General features: G+C 35.4%; 2 protein-coding genes across 4 annotated transcripts; both read right to left on the bottom strand.

The window, feature by feature from the left end:
• Window positions 1–3,819: 3,819 nt before the first annotated feature.
• Window positions 3,820–8,216, bottom strand: LOC107783800 (putative disease resistance protein At4g27220). Its single transcript, XM_016604819.2, has 4 exons — window positions 8,097–8,216; window positions 5,909–7,060; window positions 4,076–5,496; window positions 3,820–3,877 (listed from the first exon to the last, which is right to left on the bottom strand). The coding sequence occupies exons 1-4, from the start codon at window positions 8,184–8,186 to the stop codon at window positions 3,820–3,822; spliced, it is 2,721 nt and encodes a 906-aa protein (XP_016460305.2). The 5' UTR covers window positions 8,187–8,216.
• Window positions 8,217–12,744: 4,528 nt separating this feature from the next.
• LOC107783801 (SEC12-like protein 1) lies at window positions 12,745–18,966 on the bottom strand. Of its 3 annotated transcripts, none has more exons than XM_016604820.2 (10): window positions 18,404–18,966; window positions 17,989–18,083; window positions 16,744–16,873; window positions 16,560–16,651; window positions 15,081–15,177; window positions 14,918–14,990; window positions 14,691–14,811; window positions 14,055–14,174; window positions 13,202–13,272; window positions 12,745–13,116 (listed from the first exon to the last, which is right to left on the bottom strand). In XM_016604820.2, exons 1-10 carry the CDS (start codon window positions 18,572–18,574, stop codon window positions 12,932–12,934), a joined length of 1,155 nt encoding a protein of 384 aa, XP_016460306.1. In that variant the 5' UTR covers window positions 18,575–18,966; the 3' UTR covers window positions 12,745–12,931. The 3 variants fall into 3 exon arrangements, 2 of the variants coding, with proteins under 2 accessions (XP_016460306.1, XP_075084540.1); XR_001647543.2 differs by lacking the exon at window positions 12,745–13,116 and adding an exon at window positions 13,642–13,776 and having other exon boundaries at window positions 13,215–13,272; window positions 18,404–18,752; XM_075228439.1 differs by lacking the exons at window positions 12,745–13,116; window positions 13,202–13,272 and adding an exon at window positions 13,593–13,776 and having other exon boundaries at window positions 18,404–18,752.
• Window positions 18,967–19,209: the final 243 nt, after the last annotated feature.

Genomic DNA, 19,209 nt, shown 5'->3' with positions numbered 1-19,209 from the left:
CGGGAAGGACGCCAAAGAAAGAGAAGTTAGAACTAGTGCATACAGATGTGTGGGGACCAGCTCCTATAACTTCTCTGGGAGGATCACACTATTATGTCACCTTCATTGATAATTCCACAAGAAAGTTATGGGTTTATTTTCTAGAAAATAAATCTGATGTGTTTGTTACCTTTAAAAGATGAAAAGCTTAAGTTGAAAATCAGACAAGTCTAAAGTTAAAATGTCTGAAGTCTGACAATGGAGGAGAGTATGATAGTCAAGAGTTTAAAGCATTCTGCTCTGAGAATAGGATCAGAATAATCAAGACAGTTCCTATAACACCGGAACAAAATGGCGTTGCTGAGAGGATGAACAGAACCCTGAATGAACGAGCCATAAGTATGAGAATACATTCTGGATTGCCGAAGTATTTTTGGGCCACGGCTGTTAACACGGTAGCTTACCTCATAAACAGGGGACCCTCTGTGCCACTGAAGTTTGAAATTTCTGAGGAGGTATGGACAGGAAAGGAGGTAACTCTCTCACATTTGTAATTTTTTGGTTGTGTTGCTTATGTGCATATAAACTCTAATGATATAGATAAGCTGGATCCTAAAGCCAAGAAATATTTCTTTATTGGCTATGGTGATGATAATTTTGGTTATCGATTTTGGGATAATCAGAATACAAAGATCCTAGACACAGGAATGTCACATTTAATAAAAATGTAATGTACAAGGACAAGCTTAAAGTTGAACCAACCAGCACTAGCAAATAGACATCTAAAACAGTTGAGTTAGAAGAAATCGCAGAAAATGAAGTGGCTAGAGGGATTAAAACTAATTCTGAAATTGAAGATGAAGAACCAGAATCCAAATCTGTATCAGAACCATAACCAGAATCAGAGATAGAATCATATGGAGAACCAGATCTGGAGTCAGGACTTGAATGAAATTCGGGATCAGTTAATCCTGAACCTACATTAAGAAGATCTAAAAGAGTCATGAATGCTCCAGATAGGTTAACTCTCTCTCTCTCTCTCTCTCTCTCTCTCTCTCTCTCTCTCTCTCTCTCTCTCTCTCTCTCTCTCTCTCTCTCTCTCTCTCTCTCTCACTCCACTATTTACTTTTGACTGATGTTGGAGAACCAAAGCATTTTGTTGAAGCAATGCAGGTGATAAACTATGATAAGTGGAAGCTATCCATGAAAGAAGAGATGAATTCTCTTCAAAAGAATAAAACATGGATACTTACAAAGCTACCAAAAGGAAAAAGGGCATTGTAAAACAAGTGGGTGTACAGGGTCAAGGAAGAGCATAATGGTAAGAAGAGATACAAAGCACGATTAGTAGTAAAAGGCTTTCAGCAGAAGGAAGGAATTGACTACACCGAGATCTTCTCTCGTGCAGTCAAATTAACTACTATCAGGTTAATGCTAAGTATCGTAGCTGCAGAAAATTTGCATTTGGAGCAGCTAGATGTCAAAACTGCTTTCTTGCATGGTGACCTTGAAGAAGACATCTACATGAAGCAACTTGAAGGTTTTAAACTTTTTGGTAAAGAAAATCTTGTGTGTAAGTTGAAGAAGAGTTTGTATGGTTTGAAAAAAGCTCCCCGGCAATGGTACAAGAAATTTGATCGATTCATACATAACAATGGTTTCACGCGATGTGAGATGGACCAATGCTACTATATAAAAAATCTTGATAAATCATATATCATTTTACTGTTATACGTTTATGATATGCTAATTGCAGGATCTAGCATAAATGAGATCAACAGGCTTAAGCAACAACTTGCGGAGGAGTTTGAAATAAATAACTTAGGATCAGCTAAGCAAATATTTGGGAAGAGGATTAGCAAAAATAGGTATGAAAGAACCTTAAAATTGTCTCAAGAAAAGTACATATAGAAGGTACTAAGCAGGTTCAGTCTTCATGATGCAAAGACCAGAAGTACTCCACTCGGAAGCCATCTTAATTTGTCGAATGACCAATCACCTAAGACGGATGAAGAAAGTGAGTACATGTCCAAAGTTCCATATGCTTTAATAGTAGGAAGTTTGATGTATGTTATGGTTTGTACTAGATCTGACATAGCCCATGCAGTTGGAGTTATCAGCAGATACATGTCAGATCCAGAAAATGAGCATTGGAAAAGTGTAAAATGGATATTGCGATATCTCAAAGGGACCTCAAGTATGTCACTTTGTTTTAAAAGGAGCAATATTATCTTACAAGGTTTTGCTGATGCAAATTTAGGCGGCGATCTGGATAGTCGCAAAAATACCACGGGCTACGCGTTCACCTTAAGTGGTACTGCTGTTAGCTCGATGTCCAAACTTCAGAAAAGTGTTGCTCTATCTACCACAGAAGCATAGTACATAGCAATCTCAGAAGCTGGAAAAGAGATTATCTGGCTCAAGAACTTTCTTAAAGAGCTAGGTAAAGAGCGGGACAATTGTGAGCTTTTCAGCTATAGCGAGAGTGCAGTTCATCTTGCCAAGAATCTAGTGTTTCATGCAAGATCGAAGCACATCCAGTTGAGGTATCATCATATCCGTGAGTTTAAGTGAAGAAATTCTTTCCCTACGGAAGATACCAGGATCGAAGAACCCGTCAGACATGTTGACCAAAGTTGTCGGTGCTGACAAACTGAGGTTGTGCACTGCCTCAGTTAGCCTTCAAGACTGATAATGAGAAGGTGCCACTAGAGAATAGCAAATCTTTTTTTAAAAAAAAAATTTCTTGATGTAACATAGGTTTGAAGGGGGGATTGATGGGAACAAATCTTGGTGTATATGAAAGAAAGAAAAGAAGAGAAACCCATGTGAGCAAAATGAAAAAAATCAAAGAAAAAGAAAGAAAGGAAAGATAGAAAGACACGGAAATAAATAAGAGTCAGAAAAGGCAAGTTGCAAATGTGAAAGAAGAATTCAGCGCGCAGTTTGCGGTGTCGTCCTCTTCGTATTCACATTCGCTGAAAATTTTCTTTCAGCAAACATTTTGCCTATAAATAGTCATCCACTCCTTCAGTTGTAAATCATCCTTCAATTTCTTATTTCTCTTCAATTAATAAAGAGTTATTCTTTATGTGGCCGTGGAGTAGACAAAATTATCGAATCACGTAAATCTTATCTTGTCTTGTACAATTTATTATTTTTCTCTTTTAAATATTATTTCCCTTCTATTAGCCTTTTACGCTTCCTCACAATGGAAAGTGTTGATATTCTTCTAATTGCTAATAAAAATGCTCAAAAACAACTTTCTATATCTAACATTGTTTAAGAAGCACACAGAAGCCTGCCCAGAATAGATGACGATACTTTGGATCTGACCAAATGACACAGCTTTCATGCTTCTGTTCAACTTTTTCATCGATGTGTATGCTTCTTTTGTCATTTTGTATTCCAAGTGCTTTAATGGTTTGATTTTTATTTTTCTTTACTTTTAAGGATTTGGTTATAGTACTTTTGTACATATTCGTAAATAAAATTTCTTTTTAGAATATTTATGCAATTGAAATTAATTATTTTAGGTACTTGTCTTGTAATATCCGATACAAGATATTTGTACGCACAACCATAGAAACTAGTGGCAAACCCTTCACCAGCCCATGCACACTTACTATCAACACCCTTAAATACTGATACCGCCAGAATTGAAATACAATACAACCACGCACTGCTTTCTACGGGAGCCAGAGACGGATTTAGGATTTAGGATTTAAATGGGTTCAACATTTAAGGTTTGTAGCATTGAATTCATTATATTTTTAAAATTACGGGTTCATATCTACAATTTGTTGTATTTTTAGTGAAATTTTTATACATAAATTTGTGCTACCCGTCGAAAGTGCCGAGTTCAGATGAACCTGGCACTAAAGTGCTGGATCCGCCCCTGATTGGAGCATGACAAAATGAAAAATCAGCAGGAATTATCAAATCAAAACATTGTTACAGGAATTACAACAACAAGAATTCAGCCTCAACTATGGAAGCTGACAAAAGGGAAAAAAGCATTTGGAGTCATAGGCAGAATAAATATTACTTAACTTATTGAGTTGTCTCAATCAAGAACATAAGACACAATACTTACCAATATTTAACAAAGGGCTGAAGCTCATTTCTGGTGTTTGGATTATCCCATTCCAAAGATTCCCACCATTCTTTATCACTTGAATGTATAGCAATTTCTTTAAGAGTTGAAGGAATGGTAAATTTCTCATCTTCTTCTTGGGAAGAAAAAAAGAAAGGCAATTTCCTTAACTTACCACATTCCTTTATTGACACTTTCTTGATTGAGTTACAATCCATTTTTCCATTGCATATGCTTTTCAATTCAGGCAAAGACCATAAGTAAATCCTCGTCAATGTAGGAAGGACGACGATTCCATCATTTTCATCTGCAATTATTTCCTCTATTTGACTACAGGAGAGGACATATATTCTCTCAAGATTTTGCATGTTTGAGCATAAACCAATTGGAAATAGCTTCTTGATACTGTGACATCTCTCGATTCGTATCATTCTAAGGCAAGAAAAGATACTTACTGAAATTGAAGCTCTTAAACTTGTTTTCCAGTCATCAAATATACCAACAAAACTATGCAATTCAAGAAGATCAAGATGCTCGAGAGAATGAAATATGACAGATTCTTCGCTCACTTCTATCCTCATGAGGTACTCCAGTTTGTTGCACCAACGAACTTTGAAGTACTTTAAATCTTTAGAATCATAAAGACGGGGCAAATGTTCTGAAAGACAGCCACTGAAGTTATTGCAGCTCTCAATTTTCAAATGCTCAATATCCTGTGGAAGCAATAACACTTCATCTTCTTTCCCAAGTCCATAACACTTGACTAATTTATCAGAAAATCTGTTATGATTGAATTGGATTTGTGTCATTGGTCCTAAACCATCATATTGACCTACTAATATTCTATAAAACCTAAGACATCCCTCATTTTCTTGAGCATTAATGAATTGGTTGAAATCTTGAACATTAGAGAACCTACCTTGAAATTCTTCCAACTCTTTTAGCTCCTCTAGTTCCTCACCTTCTACGTCTATATGATGCGATAACACTAGGCATTGGAGAGAGGAGATTTGAGGCAATATCCCAATTGGTATTTTCTCGAGCCAACGCATTGCATGCAAATTAAGGCATTTGAGGTTCAACAAAGTCTCAAGGGCTACTGGCAGAGTCTGAATCCCAGTGCCACTCAAGTCCAATTCTTGCAAAGCCTCGAGTTTTTCCAAGGTTGGCATTGACCTTAGGTTCCAACAAAATGCAAGCAAGAGAGCAGTGAGATTTTCCAAGTCTGATACAGAATCAGGCAACTTCTCAATGCAAGTGTAACCTAAATCAAGAACACGTAACGCCTTCATGTGCTCGAAGAAAGAATCTGGAATTTTCAACAAGTGATAATTCTGCTGCAACATCAAGGTTGTCAGCCTAGGACACTTAGCTGATGTTCCTGCTGGAATTTCAGCTATCTCGTTCCTCATTAGCGATGCCTGTAGGAAAAAATTAGAAGACGAAAGCTATTATTCCCTCAAGATCTATCATATCAAATCATATAGAATTAAACTAAATGCAGAAGTATACTTGAATCCATAGTAATATATTTCTTCATTCTAGTGATCTTCCAAACCAAGACGTATTAATTTCATAATGATATGTCTGATTTGGAGGTCATAACCCTATTTATAATTGCGCGCTGTTTCTTTATTTCTACTTTAGCGCATACTTTAATTAGAAATTACAAAGGGCTGGACCACAAGGGTCTATTGTACCCTACATTTCTGCAAGAGGCTGTTTTCACGGCTCAAACCCGTGGCCTCCCGATCAAAACCTTTTAATAACAACAAATAACATACAATTTATCTCTCAAAATATAAGTTGAAGTATATAAAATTTTAACAATACCTTGTCCAAATTTTCCAGCCATTCATCTTCCTTTGGTGCATCATTCAGTTGAACTCCAGCTTTTACCATAAACATAGGATTTTTATAAATGATCCTCATTGCCATGTCTCTAATCAAATTGTGCATTTTCACACATTGATTACCTTTGTTATCTATGGCACTTTCCAACAAACAAACACTTTCCAATCTGCTCAATATCTCATATCCCTCCTCAAACTCTGCCTCGCGAGTCTCTTTTGTATCGATTAGTCCCTCTAAAATGAACCTACTTATCAATTTATCCTTTGGAATTTTCTCATCTTCTGGATACAAACAACAATACAAGAAACATTGTTGTAAGTTTTGTTCCTTCAAACAATTAAAACTATATAGCAACATTTCTATAACATCATTGTTTTCCCCTTTTAAAGATTCTTGAATAATATTTTCCAAGGCCTTTTTCCATTGATTAACACCATCCAATTCCAACCCTTTTAGGCTTTTAGCTATTGTAATTATCCTAAGTGGAAGGCCACCACAACTATTTACTACAGACTTCGCCATTCCTTCTACTTCTTGATGAATTACTACTTTCTCATTTCCAAGTTTTTCTATAAAAAAGCTCCAAGATTCTTCTTCTTCTAGTTTTTTCACTCCAAATTTCCTTTGACATCCCATTTTTCGACACGTTTCGAGCAAACAACTTGTTACTATCAACCTTCCCCCTTCAACTTTTAAAGGATTTCCTAACATCTTTAAAGGTATATCTTCCAATACATCATCCAATATTAGAACAAAATCTTTTTTCCCTTTGAACGAGTCGTGTAACGCTGTCGCTCTCTTCTCTTCATCTTCTTCCTCTAAAAGATCCAATCCAATTGCTGCAGCAATATCACTTTGTAATTCCCTGATGCTGCTTTCTTGAGAAATGTTTATCCAAAAAACTTGGTATTGAGTTTTTTGTTGGAGAAGATGATTTATTAGCTTGGCTAAGGTTGTTTTTCCAACCCCTTTAACTCCATATATACCAATGCTTGTAACTTTGTCTTTCTTTAAGCATCTCCAAATTCTTTCACACGTTCTCTTGGTTTCTTGACCAAATAGCTTTGTTGTGAAAAATGACTCCCCTGCTTCATTTGCTTCCATTTTGGTCACAAAATCTCCAAATTTCCCCTGTGATTAATCAAGAAACTAGTAGTTAGCACGTAGGCAGATAAAAGATTTAAACTCGGTAGGTCCAATCTTTAATTTTCTTAGTACTGAGTTAATGACACTTTTGAAATTATGTGCGTAGAGTTCAATATTTGTAAGAAGTTTCAGAGAAGTTTCACATGTGTGTGCTTCGTGTCGAAAATATTAGGTTCAGCTTAACCTGCCACGCATAAGCTGCATCCGCCCATAGTGTTGCAAAAATAGACAAACAAGAAAATAAACTAAAGGACATTTTCATAAACAACATAGAGTTGTAAGCTGAGTTCAAGAGAAATATGGAAAGAGTATAGAGTAAAATTATAGGTGTAAATAAACTTTAAAATACCGCAAATGCTAGCAATTAATGTTTGGTACAATGGAATCGGTTTTTTCCCTTGAGGAAATCATAATTTTCACTCGCTACGACGGAAAACATGTTTGAGAATATGTTTTTTTCTTTTGACTTATTTTCCTGAAAAATATTTTCCAATATTTTATCCGAAAGTGAAAATATTTTTTTTAAAATGTTTATTAAAAATTGATGAGAATGTATAAGTTAGCTAGAATAGTAATGTGGAGTTAAGAGTTTGAGGTGGTTGTAACCTTTTTGGTGAAAAATATTTGATAAAATAGACTTTAGGCCTAACTCAACCCCAAAAGCTAACTTATGAAGCGAGAATTGTCTACGACCATACAAGGAGATCACTCATCCCCTTCATTGTCGATGTGGGACTCAACAATATTTTCCTTAAAACATACTTTCTTACAACTAAATACCAAGAATATGAATTATTTTTCTGAAGACATTTCTTCTATAAATTTTAAATTCCACATGTGAAATTCCAGGATATTGACATAGAGGTTTACCTATGAAATATAAAACTTCATGACAATGACTATTTTTCAATACATGGCTAAAAAGTGGCTAACTCGCGCTATTACTAAGCAATTTATCTATCAAGCCCAGAGTATCTTAAAGAAAAAAACAAGAAATTCCAATCTAGAAAGAGCACTATACCTTAAAACTTTTGTTTTGTCTCCGATGATAAGTGTTGTTAAGCAAAGAGGTCAAGAGAGACCATCTTTTTTTGTCTCTGTGAAAAACCATAAAAATGAGTGAAAATTATGAAACAAAGAGCATCATTTTATTGATATTAAATTAAAAGGTTTCTTCTTCTTAAAAGAGTTGGCCAAGTTAGGCTTATATATAAATTTGTGATAATTGCTGACCACTAAAATCACAGTGGAAAATAGCAAGTCAAATCTGTTTAATAAAATTATACATTGTTTACGTAGTAGGTATATATATAAAATAAATTAACAGGTAATATATGTCCACATAACACATTATTGACAACCCAAAATTTTAAACATGCTGACCACTACCAGTTCGTGGGACTTCGATTATGCTGTGAATTGGTATCTTTAATTATTTTACTTTATTTATTTTTTTAAAACTAAATATTGAGCATTCTCTGGCAGGCCAATCCTCTGGGTCTGCCTTTCTTTTTTTCTTCCAACCAAATTCTTATTTATAGATTATTTTATTATAATCATTTGGTATTATGTATACAGCTAATTCGGATACGCATCGCGGTGGGTTCATTAAAGAGAAAGCGGTCTCTATCAAGAACATGTCCATTTCCAAGGCTCGAACCGAATACATCTAATTAAAGATAGAGGGATCTCATCCATCCCACCACATCTCTCGATAATAAATATCAAAATCCCAATATTAGTTAAAATGCCTTATTTTAATTTCCTTTTTGCACTAAGTGGCTAATAAGAATCTAACGTGAATTCAGATAAAAGTCTTCTTTTAGTTTCCTCCCCTTTTTCTTTTCACTCTCTTAAATGGCTATATAGAATCCCACATTAATTAGGAGTAAACTCTTCGGTGATTATGATTTTCTACCAGTTTTTTTTTTACCATTAGCGCAGTATTACGAAGGCTTGGAATAAGAATTTATTGAGATGAGATATTTTACCAGTACCGGATTTGATAATAAATAGCTATTGTGATATGAAGTTATTGCTATAAGTATACTAGCTATGGCTTTACAAAACAGCTTATTAAATAAAAAGGTTTATCCAACTGTGACAAATCGTAATTAACGAACGTTGCTTAACTTCTTATTACATAAAAGGGTCATTTGTAAAAATAAAGTCTTTTCCCTAAAAACAAATTAAGAACAATGACACTATGCTCATGTGAGAAGCAGAAAAATTTCAGCCTAATAACACAAACATAAGGAATTTCGTCAAATGTACAAAAAGCAAAATGGGCAGATAAACTCGTGTTTTAAAAGGCATTTCTGGGACTCGTCCGGGGCTCGCCTCTGGGCGGGGCACTTGCAAAACGCCCTGGGGCTCATGTATGGGGTTTAGTTCTGTGAGGCTTACGCCCCAAGAGTTCGACCCTGCGCCCTAAACACGCTTAACGCCCGACGCTCGGGGCTCGCCTAACAGTTCTAACGCAAATCACATATCGAATTTCCTAATTAATATTGTTGACCTTCAAAATTCTTTAACAAATTAATGATAAAAGTTCTATTCATCGATAGAAATATGAAGATTGAGCATAACTCTAATAATGAGACATAGTATTGCGAATTTATATCTTCACTTGTTATTGGTCGTGTCTTAGTTCATTTGTCCCTCCTTGTTATACACTTTTATTTTGATATCTTAAACTAATTTATATTTATTCATGAAGGAGTAATATTTTAATTATCGTACTAATAAGATTTTATTAATTATTTACTTTTAGGAAGGTAAAATGTGGAGTTTGATCATTTTTTTAAAAAAAAATTGTAAGTTTTTAATTATTTGAAAGTTAAAGACGTTATACGTGATTTGTATGCATTAGTTATACTTAAGAATCATGCTAGATATTTGTTTTCTATGAGTTCCTTTAATTTTCTTTTAATTTTTAACTTTTAATTTATATTTTATATTTTTTTGTGTTATTATGTTATTTTATTAATTTATAAATTAAAAATTTTAAAGATCCATTGGGCTTACTCCCCCGGGCTTACGCCTAGCCCCATATCAAGTAAAACGCCCCGCCTCAAGCCCCCGCCTTTTAAAACATTGCTTGTTAGTAGCGTATAATAGATTGTTTGACTAGTTTTTTGTGGGGATAGACCATATATATTTCACATATTTATAGTTTTCTTCAATTTTTATGTAATTTTATCTGTTTATAAATATTTACTGTCATTATATTATTTTATAAAATATTAAAAATCAAATATTTATGGGGCTTACGCCTCGTTGAGGCATATGTAAAACGCCTTGCTGAACGCCCACGCCTTTTAAAATACGGGATAAACAAAGGAGGTAGGAAAGCTGGATTTTGGGAAGATGTTTCAAATTTTCCTTTCATAATGATGATATTCTCAACTTAATGTAAAGATTAGCCGTCTCCCAAAACAAAAACAAATTGGGCCCGATTTCCATAATAGAATCCAAGTTGATGAAGGAAAGGGATTGAAAAGCTTGAGGCCCAAATAATTTCCAAACCAGTCCAAGTTAGTTCAGGAAAAGGATTTTTTACAAACCAAAATAATAATTTACGTTGTTTCTAAATTATTCCAAATGATCACTTTAGTTTTTTTCTTTATTTTTTTTCTCATTTAGAAAACCTATTTTAACTTTCCTAAACCTTCTCAAACTAGAATTATTGCTTAGGAAGGTAGGAAAAAATAGGAAAAAGGAAATCCAAGTCCAACTAGGTTTATGTTAAATAAATAACTATAAATAACCTACTTCCTAGTCATTTAAAATCTATCAAAGCTTCTCTAAACTGCTTTTGGTTTCCTTTCTAGTTTTCATTTCCATCAAAGTTTTAGTAGTCAAAGTCCGATAATTAAGTCTGTGAATAGCCATGGCACTTTACTTGCCTTATTCTCACGAACAAAGCATTTATTTTCCTATTATCGAAAACACTGCTCGAATTTGTCACGTACAATCATCAATCAAACAGCGCAATGCACCTATCTACATTAGTTGGTCTTTTCCTCCTCAGGGATATATCAAGATTAATACAGATGGAAGTTTTATGCCTAATTCAGGACTAGCAGGGTTCGGGGGTATTGCACGAGATGACAAAGGAAGATGGATAGGCGGATTCTATGGCCGACTTAGCATGAAAGCGACATCAAGTATCACATCGGAATTGTGGGCCATACATGGCGGGCTGACTCTAGCAAAAAACTACAACTTGAAGAAGGTTCTGATCGAAACCGACTCAAGCGATGCCTTAATGTTGCTAACCGTGGCGGATAATGTCACTGAAAGTCACCCCGATCGTGTTCTGATGGAAGAGTGCAGGAATCTCATATCCAAACTTGGAATTACTCTAATCCATACTCTGAGACAAGGAAATAATTGTGCTGATCATTTGGCGAAGTTGGGAAGAACGCAGAAAGAAGACTTGGTAATATTGCATCGCCCACCACATTCTATGCAGCAATTGCTACTTGCGGATATGGCTCACGTAGCCTATGCTAGGTATCCGAAGCATGTAACCAAATGAGAAGCCTAGGACAAAAATATTGTTCAGTTGTAACATCTGTAAATATCGAAAAGAATTTAATAATTTGAAAGATAATTTTTTGAATGTCGGAGATCATTACGAGTAATATTTATCTTCTCTATTTTTTCTGGCATTTTCTTTACTCATTTGCACTATTTAATTCATTATACTTGCTGGCGATACTGTAACGATTGTTTAAACCGCACAGTCATTGCTAACGTTTTTGGTATCATTTCATTTACGTCAGACTTCAAAAATGAGTAAAGCGTATTAACCAGCATTTCTTGGATGTTAAAAAAGAGCCATCAGTCAAAAATGTATTATCAGAAAAATATATATAAGATTGCAAGTTTTAGAAAATCCTCTACCAATGGAAACTAAAACAATATGAATTTCATTTTATTTTAATTTTCTTAAGAATAAGAAGTAGTAAATTTAGTTCCTGAATTATTGTTTATTCCGTGAATGTTCATGTGCTATTCGCCCTACAAATTTGTCTTTCAACTAAATCAAATGGGCGATTAATTTAATGCTTATACTTAAAAAGAAGCTAACAGAAGTTAAAACAACTACGGTCAAACATCTCTATAACAACCTCGTTTGTTCCGAATATTTTTGGATATTATAGCGAAGCGCTGTTATATAGAACATATATTATAACATAACATGAAAATTGATTGCGAAAACACTTGACTTTTATAGTGAAATATTGTTATATAAGGATGTTATTATAGAGAGGCCTAACGATAACTTAATCATGTGAAGAAGCGTTGTTAGATGTTTCATTTTAATTTCCTATTGAGGCCTAACTTAAACCTGTGCTCGAGAGACAGTTGTCCATATAATAATAACCTTAAATTCATGGTGTGAATATTAACATTCTGAAGAAACCACAAATGGGGTAGGAATTTTTAAAGATTCTCAGTTCATAGACCCTTGCAGAAATGCAGGGTAAGCCTGCGTACAACAAACCCTTGTGGTCCGGCCCTTTCCCGGACCCGCGCATAGCGGGAACTTAGTGCACTGCGCTGCCCTTTTTTCTCAGTTCATAGCATAAAAATCAATTTAAAATGGATTTTTTAAACTTGCCACCCTAAAACAACCTACTACTATGCTGCAACAATTCTTTCTTCTAAGATTAAATAAATCTTTAAAAAATTATCATTCAAAAAGGCAATATTAGCCTCAAACTTTAACATCATCAATTAGAAGGTATACATATTAAAAGCTTATAAAATGCCTTAAAAAGTAGACTTGTTTCACAATTTTTCTTCAGGTTGGCCATCCTTAATTCCAGACAAGGCAATAATAACTTACAAATCTACAGGTCCAAAGCTGCTCCAGTCATCAGATGTTGGATCTGTATGGACAGTTTCAATCTTTGGTCTTGAAGATGGATCAGGAAAGTTCCAGAAAGAATCAGAATTCTCGAAGAACACGTAAAATAAGACAGCTGATGCCAAAAATAATGCCAAGAGTAATAGATAAATCTGCCACTCTGCAATTGAAGAGGGAAAAAAAGGTCAATTTGGACTCAAATGCACGCATTACCCCTCACAAGGGGAAAACAAAAAGAGACAAACCTTTCCAATCAGCTGGGACATTTAACTTTGTCACCATTGCTCCCCATTGAGAGGAAGTGGTAAGAGCAACCCTGTCAAATGTGCACCAATGTGGACTTATAAGGTAAGTAGGCAGACAGAATAAGAGTCTTGATTGCCAGAGAATAATTAATGAGAAAAATTAATCCGCTTTGACATTAGTATCTCAAGAGGACTATGTGTAGTAAGCAAAATCGAAACAAGGTTTCAACTTTGAAGAGCGCATATTTAGGCAAAGAACAATTATCATTAGGCAATCATGTCCTCAAGGAATCACCGAGACCTAGCACCTAAGACTCAGAAAAACAACAGAGAAGATAAAGCTAACTTGAAATGTTGCATAGAAATTCTATAGACCAGAAGGGGGTAGAGGGGAAATGATGAAAAGGAGCACAATCAGAAGTTATGCAGGAAACACATACAGGTCCAAGTTAATCCAGCGTAGCAGACAATCTCAAAAGCACATAGATTTTCTTCAATATTCAGCCGTTGTAACTGAAGCAGTTAATTTTTGTCTTCTTCAATAATCAGTTGCTGTAACTGGTCCATTTATGCACCTAAACAAAAGCAGATTACAGACTAAAGATATTCATGAAAGGTTCTGGGCATCACCCTATCTACTCAAGCTTCTTGGTAAACTTAATTGGCCAAAATCGTATATAGGACGTACAAGACTACATAAACTTCCCTTTTCACCCTAGAGTCACGAATTATATCTCTGTTTAGAATTCCCTGAGAAACATGGCTTCTAAAAGATAAGGCATAAGCTTCAGAACAAAGGACCAATGATAGAGACTAGTTGGTTATAGCAACTTATTGCTAGAATAGCACATACCTTTCACTAGGACAAAACTCCAAAGAAGTAATATTAGTACCCAAGTGCACTCTCCTGTGCAAAGAGGAGATCTCCATCTTTTTCACTTCAATAACACAGACATCACCATCTTTGCTTCCCCTGCATTTAAATGACACAGAGATTCAGATCCATGCATTAACAAATTAAGCCCCACTGCTATCACCAAAAGACAGGCCTATAGACCATTTATTGGAGGGGAGACATTCATCAAGAAAAAGAGAAGTTAAGAGTCGAAATAACTTCAATCATGCAAAAAATACTAAAGAATACGAGGTGTTTTAGCAGGATGGGTACTTCATAGTAGTTTGATGGAATCTTATACTAATTCCAAGCGGAAGAAATAGGAATCAGATGCGACTCTGTTTTAGTCCTCATTCATGCCTCACATCACTCTATCTCATCAGGACATTGTAAATGTCAAATCAACTCAACGGTTCCGTCAGCAACATCCATGTAAAAACAATGCTTTAACAAGATTCACAGTTGCAAAATCGATGTCAAATTCCAATCTTTAGCTTCAACGGCTTGTATCTAAGGAAGGTATTCGGCAATAATTATGCAGATGATAATTGAATGTCAACATGCCTAGGAGAGGCAAAAAGATAGAGATCTTACAATGCAAGATATTTCCCATCCAAACTAATTGACATAATGGAAGTTGGCTTTTTTAACAGGCTTTTATGTCCAATTTTCTTCCATGTACTGATGTCCCAAACTGCCATCAACGTCTTATTGCCTGTTGTATGGACACAATTTTGGATGGTTACACAATGTTTTGAATAAGGAAAGTTACACAATCTCAATCTACTAACTTCATTAACTAAAGCCAGACTTCAGCATACCTTTCTGAATAGTAGTGAACAAAAACGGTTTTGTACCGTCTTTAGAGAACCTGCAGAGCTCAATATTCTCATCCTGCAGCGTGGAAGACAGGATATAAACTCAACATAAAAAGGGATAACCAATTGTCTGACGGGTCAGACGGTCATATTATACAGAACTTACTGAATTTCGTGTTAAAGTTACTGGAACACCGTCGCTTGTCTTCCATATTCTGGCGGCACCATCTGTGGATGTGGAAGCTAAGAACTCTGAATCTAAGCTGAAGATATATAAAAGTTGGGAAAGGACTTTAAAATCTTGGTCCAAACATCAACAAAGGAACAATAATTCTTAAACTACCATATTACATGGATTCAATATCATTTCTGCAATCGCAATAAGAGGCTCAGTAAATAAGACTCTTAAATCTTTTGAAACTTGTTTTCTAGGAAGATTGTCATAATCATATTCAAAGATCAGATTCACACTTAAAAACTCAAAGTATACACCATGAATGCAAGTCCATGTGTATTGTAGGAATCTTGATCGCGAAACGTATTGTTCTTGAACATATATCGTTTTTGAACATATCAACACGTTTAGTTCTTCTATGACATCCCTCACTTCTTTAATATAAACAAAGAGGATTAAGTATAATTCGGTATTCAAATTCAGTTACTGTAGTGTTCATCCGATGCTATTTAGCTCCAAGATGGAAATTCCTGCAAACTAGGTTTCCTACTCATCTCTTTTTTTCACTTTTAATTCCACACGTCAACAAACTACTTCCAACACTAGCAAAGGAGCACACAGAGCAACAGCAACAACTTGAAAATCTAGTATGGTGCATGACATGTGAACCAAAAGGCTAAATTCCACATGGGACCATAATTGGATGAGAAAAGCACTTCATTCTGATCCTTAAAGTGCAAAATCTACATCATATTGGTTAAAAGAAACAAGGCTAAGATCCTTCACTTCATTTTTCCATCAATTAACTTCTTTAGAATATAATTTAGTAAGACGTTTTCAGCATTAAAGTGGATCATTTTACTTCAAACTCCTGAAACTTCTAAACATAATCTTCCATCTAGCAAACACGTCATAATCATATTTCAGTCAGAAATATAATAACAAAAATATTGTTCCTATGCTAAAAGAACCAAACAATGTTTCATGCCCGATTGTCACACCCAATAAACCGCATATTTTTGTAACCAGCGCATAAATGACATCTTCTTTCAAGCTTCATATAACACTGCATGTCAGAGCCATGACAAACAAAAGTGAAGAAGACCTCTCTCGGTTTTGGCTTGCTTGGGAGGTTTCTTTTGGTTAATCAAGCATTGGAGCATATTATCACAGCAAAAGGGCTTGTAAACATAGGATAACAAGCTTCCCAGATGATAACAGCTGAATTTGAGCATCATAAATTGCTCGAAGCCTCAAGTTTCATTATTAAAGAGAAATCAGCGGCCACCAAATGGCACCATAAAGAGAATAAATGGATTGCTGTCTGCTGATCAACTTCAATTATGGAACATGCAAGTATACACATTCTGAAACTTATAGGTCCCTAGAGCTCATATCTGGTAAAATTCTCCCAGATCATAAATAACTGAGGATTCTGCACAGCTATAATCTGAGTAGAGTTAGTTATACCTGAAATCCATGTCTCTGAATGACTTGTGAGCTTTAGGTTCATCCACAATAATGCGCATGGTAGGCCACTCAAAAAGTCTGAAATGTCCATCCTTTAAGATTCAAAGGGATAGAAAGTCAGAACAAGAAGATAACATTCTTTGAACATCGGTATAAGAGAAATAATCTTTCACAAATTGCTCACAACTCCGCCAGTGGCTAATTTGGAACCATCAACACTAAAGGCCATGCATTTTTGTGGACCAACATCTTTGAGAGGAAACTCCTTGCATACAAATTTTATATTATCTTCATGACCATATAACTCAAACAACCTGCATCAAACAGCAAATCAATATATTCCCTTCAGGCCAAGAAATAAACAATAAGCGTGACAATAATCATACAAAAACTCATACTAGTCATCCGTATGTTCCTTTGTTGGGTGAAAAACCAAATCAGTAATCTGAAAAGATAACTACCGGCCAAAATGAGACCTGAAACCTGTATAACACACTCCCACACTGGAACATAGCACTGCATTGAATTTATAGACAAAAATATATACATGATGGGTTTTTTCTTTCATCAATAGATGCAGATTACCGAAACAGAGTATCACAGTCAAGGATCGTCAGCCATTGCTACTCGGCCTCGCCTCACCAGCAAGCAGGTCCATGATGTTATGACCAATATTTATTAAAGATGCCAAAGTAAAAAAAATCCTCATTAAGGATGAAACCAGAGTTCCACAGTGATAAAGTAACAGATTTGTCCCCAAAAAAACTCATTGACTGACAATACTAGTCGAGTTTATATATCTCACATTAATACAAGGGAAAACGTCCAGTTTCGCCTCTAAAGGCTATAGTATCTAAAATTGCTCAGCTTTGCCTCCCATTAAACTTTTGGTCCATTCATACACTTGCCCTCGTCATTAATGGAGCTCCAACGTAAAATGGATGAACTCCACGTATCCAAATTCTTCGGGAAAAAAGGGACAAAATTTACCCAACTTTTGAGGGTGGTTCAAAATACCTTCAGGTTGGAGCTTCGTGATAATTCAAGGGCAAAAAAGAGACTTTTCTCTAAAAGCGGGTAATTTAGACAGCTTAACAGAGGGCAAATTTGCTGAATTTCAAAGAGCAAATTTAACCTAATTCCCTCAATAAAATTAACAATCATTTGTATCATGAATCACAACAGCAAAAACACAAGAACAAATTAAAAAGAAAAAGCTGCGACAAAATGGAGGCATTTATAAGCTTCAGGCCAGGATACAAGCAAAGACAAAAGCAACAAGTTGAAATCTGGAGGCTTTCAACTCATGCATTTCTTGCTCAAGAAACTACCAATTGCCAAAATAATCAATCTTTTTCACAATAAAAGCAGTAAATAAATCAGCTTTAAGAAGAACTGAGAGAAAACGAAACTGGGTTTCAGTATTTACTTGCAACCAGTGGTAGTGGAGCACACAAAGTCGTCCCCAGTTGGATGTACTGCAATGCACACCGCATTACCACTTTCCTCAAATACATATGTCGCCTATAAAATCAATACCCACAAGAACAATTATCAAATTTCACCACCATCATTACAAAATCACAGGAAAAATAAGCCAAATATAAGTCAGGTATTTAAGCTATACAGTGTAACCCTTTTTTTACACTAGAACTAGAATTTTGAAAGCAGGTGATCATCAATTAATGCTTATCAGGAAATAAGTAACCTAATTATGTTTCGTGCATAGCCAAAAATAGAGAGTGCACCCATAATTAAAAGTAGTGGGTTCAGTAACCAAAATTTTACAACACTAATTTAAAATAAAAAATACATCTATTTTTGGAAAAAAGAGAAAGGGGAACCTTGGGAGAAGTAGAAAGAGAAGCAGTGATGGGATCGAAGGAGAAAATCTCGAGCGAAGAGGAGGAAGTTCCGTTAGACTTAGCAATCACCACCAGATGCGCATTTTCTGGCCGTTTGATCCAAGATGCACACGTCACCTTCCATTCCACCGTAGCATCACCGCCGTCCATTTTTTCCACAGCCCGAAAGCAAAATACACTTTCTCTCTCTCTCTCTCTCTCTCTCTCTCTGTATTTTCGTGTAGTACTGTGTGTATATCAAGTTTCAAGGTATAAAAATGGCGGACGGAAAAAGAGAGAAATTGATCTTTTGTTCGTTATGGGGAGTTGAGATTTTTTGAGTTTTACCGAGAAATTGAGATTTCGAATTTTGTTTTAATATTTTTTGGCTTTTGTTTTTCGCTTTTTAAAGTGTGAAAATGAGAAACGATGTGGTGGGGCCCGTAATACAAATGGAAAATTGGAAACCGGCGAAGGTGGGAGCAGGGATCATAGTCAACGGATATTTTGGGATATTCGCATTTACGCACTGATAATTCCGCGGGAATGCATTGGTTTTACCCGATTATTACAATTTGCACGTCTGTTTATATCTGGCAAAAAGAAGGGGAAAAAAATACACAACTGGTTGTTGACTAATTAAACAAGAGGATAATCCAAAAATAGAAAAGAAAAGAAAAAGAGACGACATTTTTTTTTCTTATTGCATGTCAACCTATTCATTGTGGATAGATCGAAAATGGGCTTTGACACCTCTGGCTTCTAACCAAACGAAGAGTACGAGACGAAGCTACACTTTGGTTAGG

The sequence above is a fragment of the Nicotiana tabacum genome, chromosome 13 (assembly GCF_000715075.1).
Source record: "Nicotiana tabacum cultivar K326 chromosome 13, ASM71507v2, whole genome shotgun sequence".
NCBI lineage: Eukaryota > Viridiplantae > Streptophyta > Magnoliopsida > Solanales > Solanaceae > Nicotiana > Nicotiana tabacum.
This window is presented reverse-complemented; position numbering and strand designations above follow the sequence as displayed.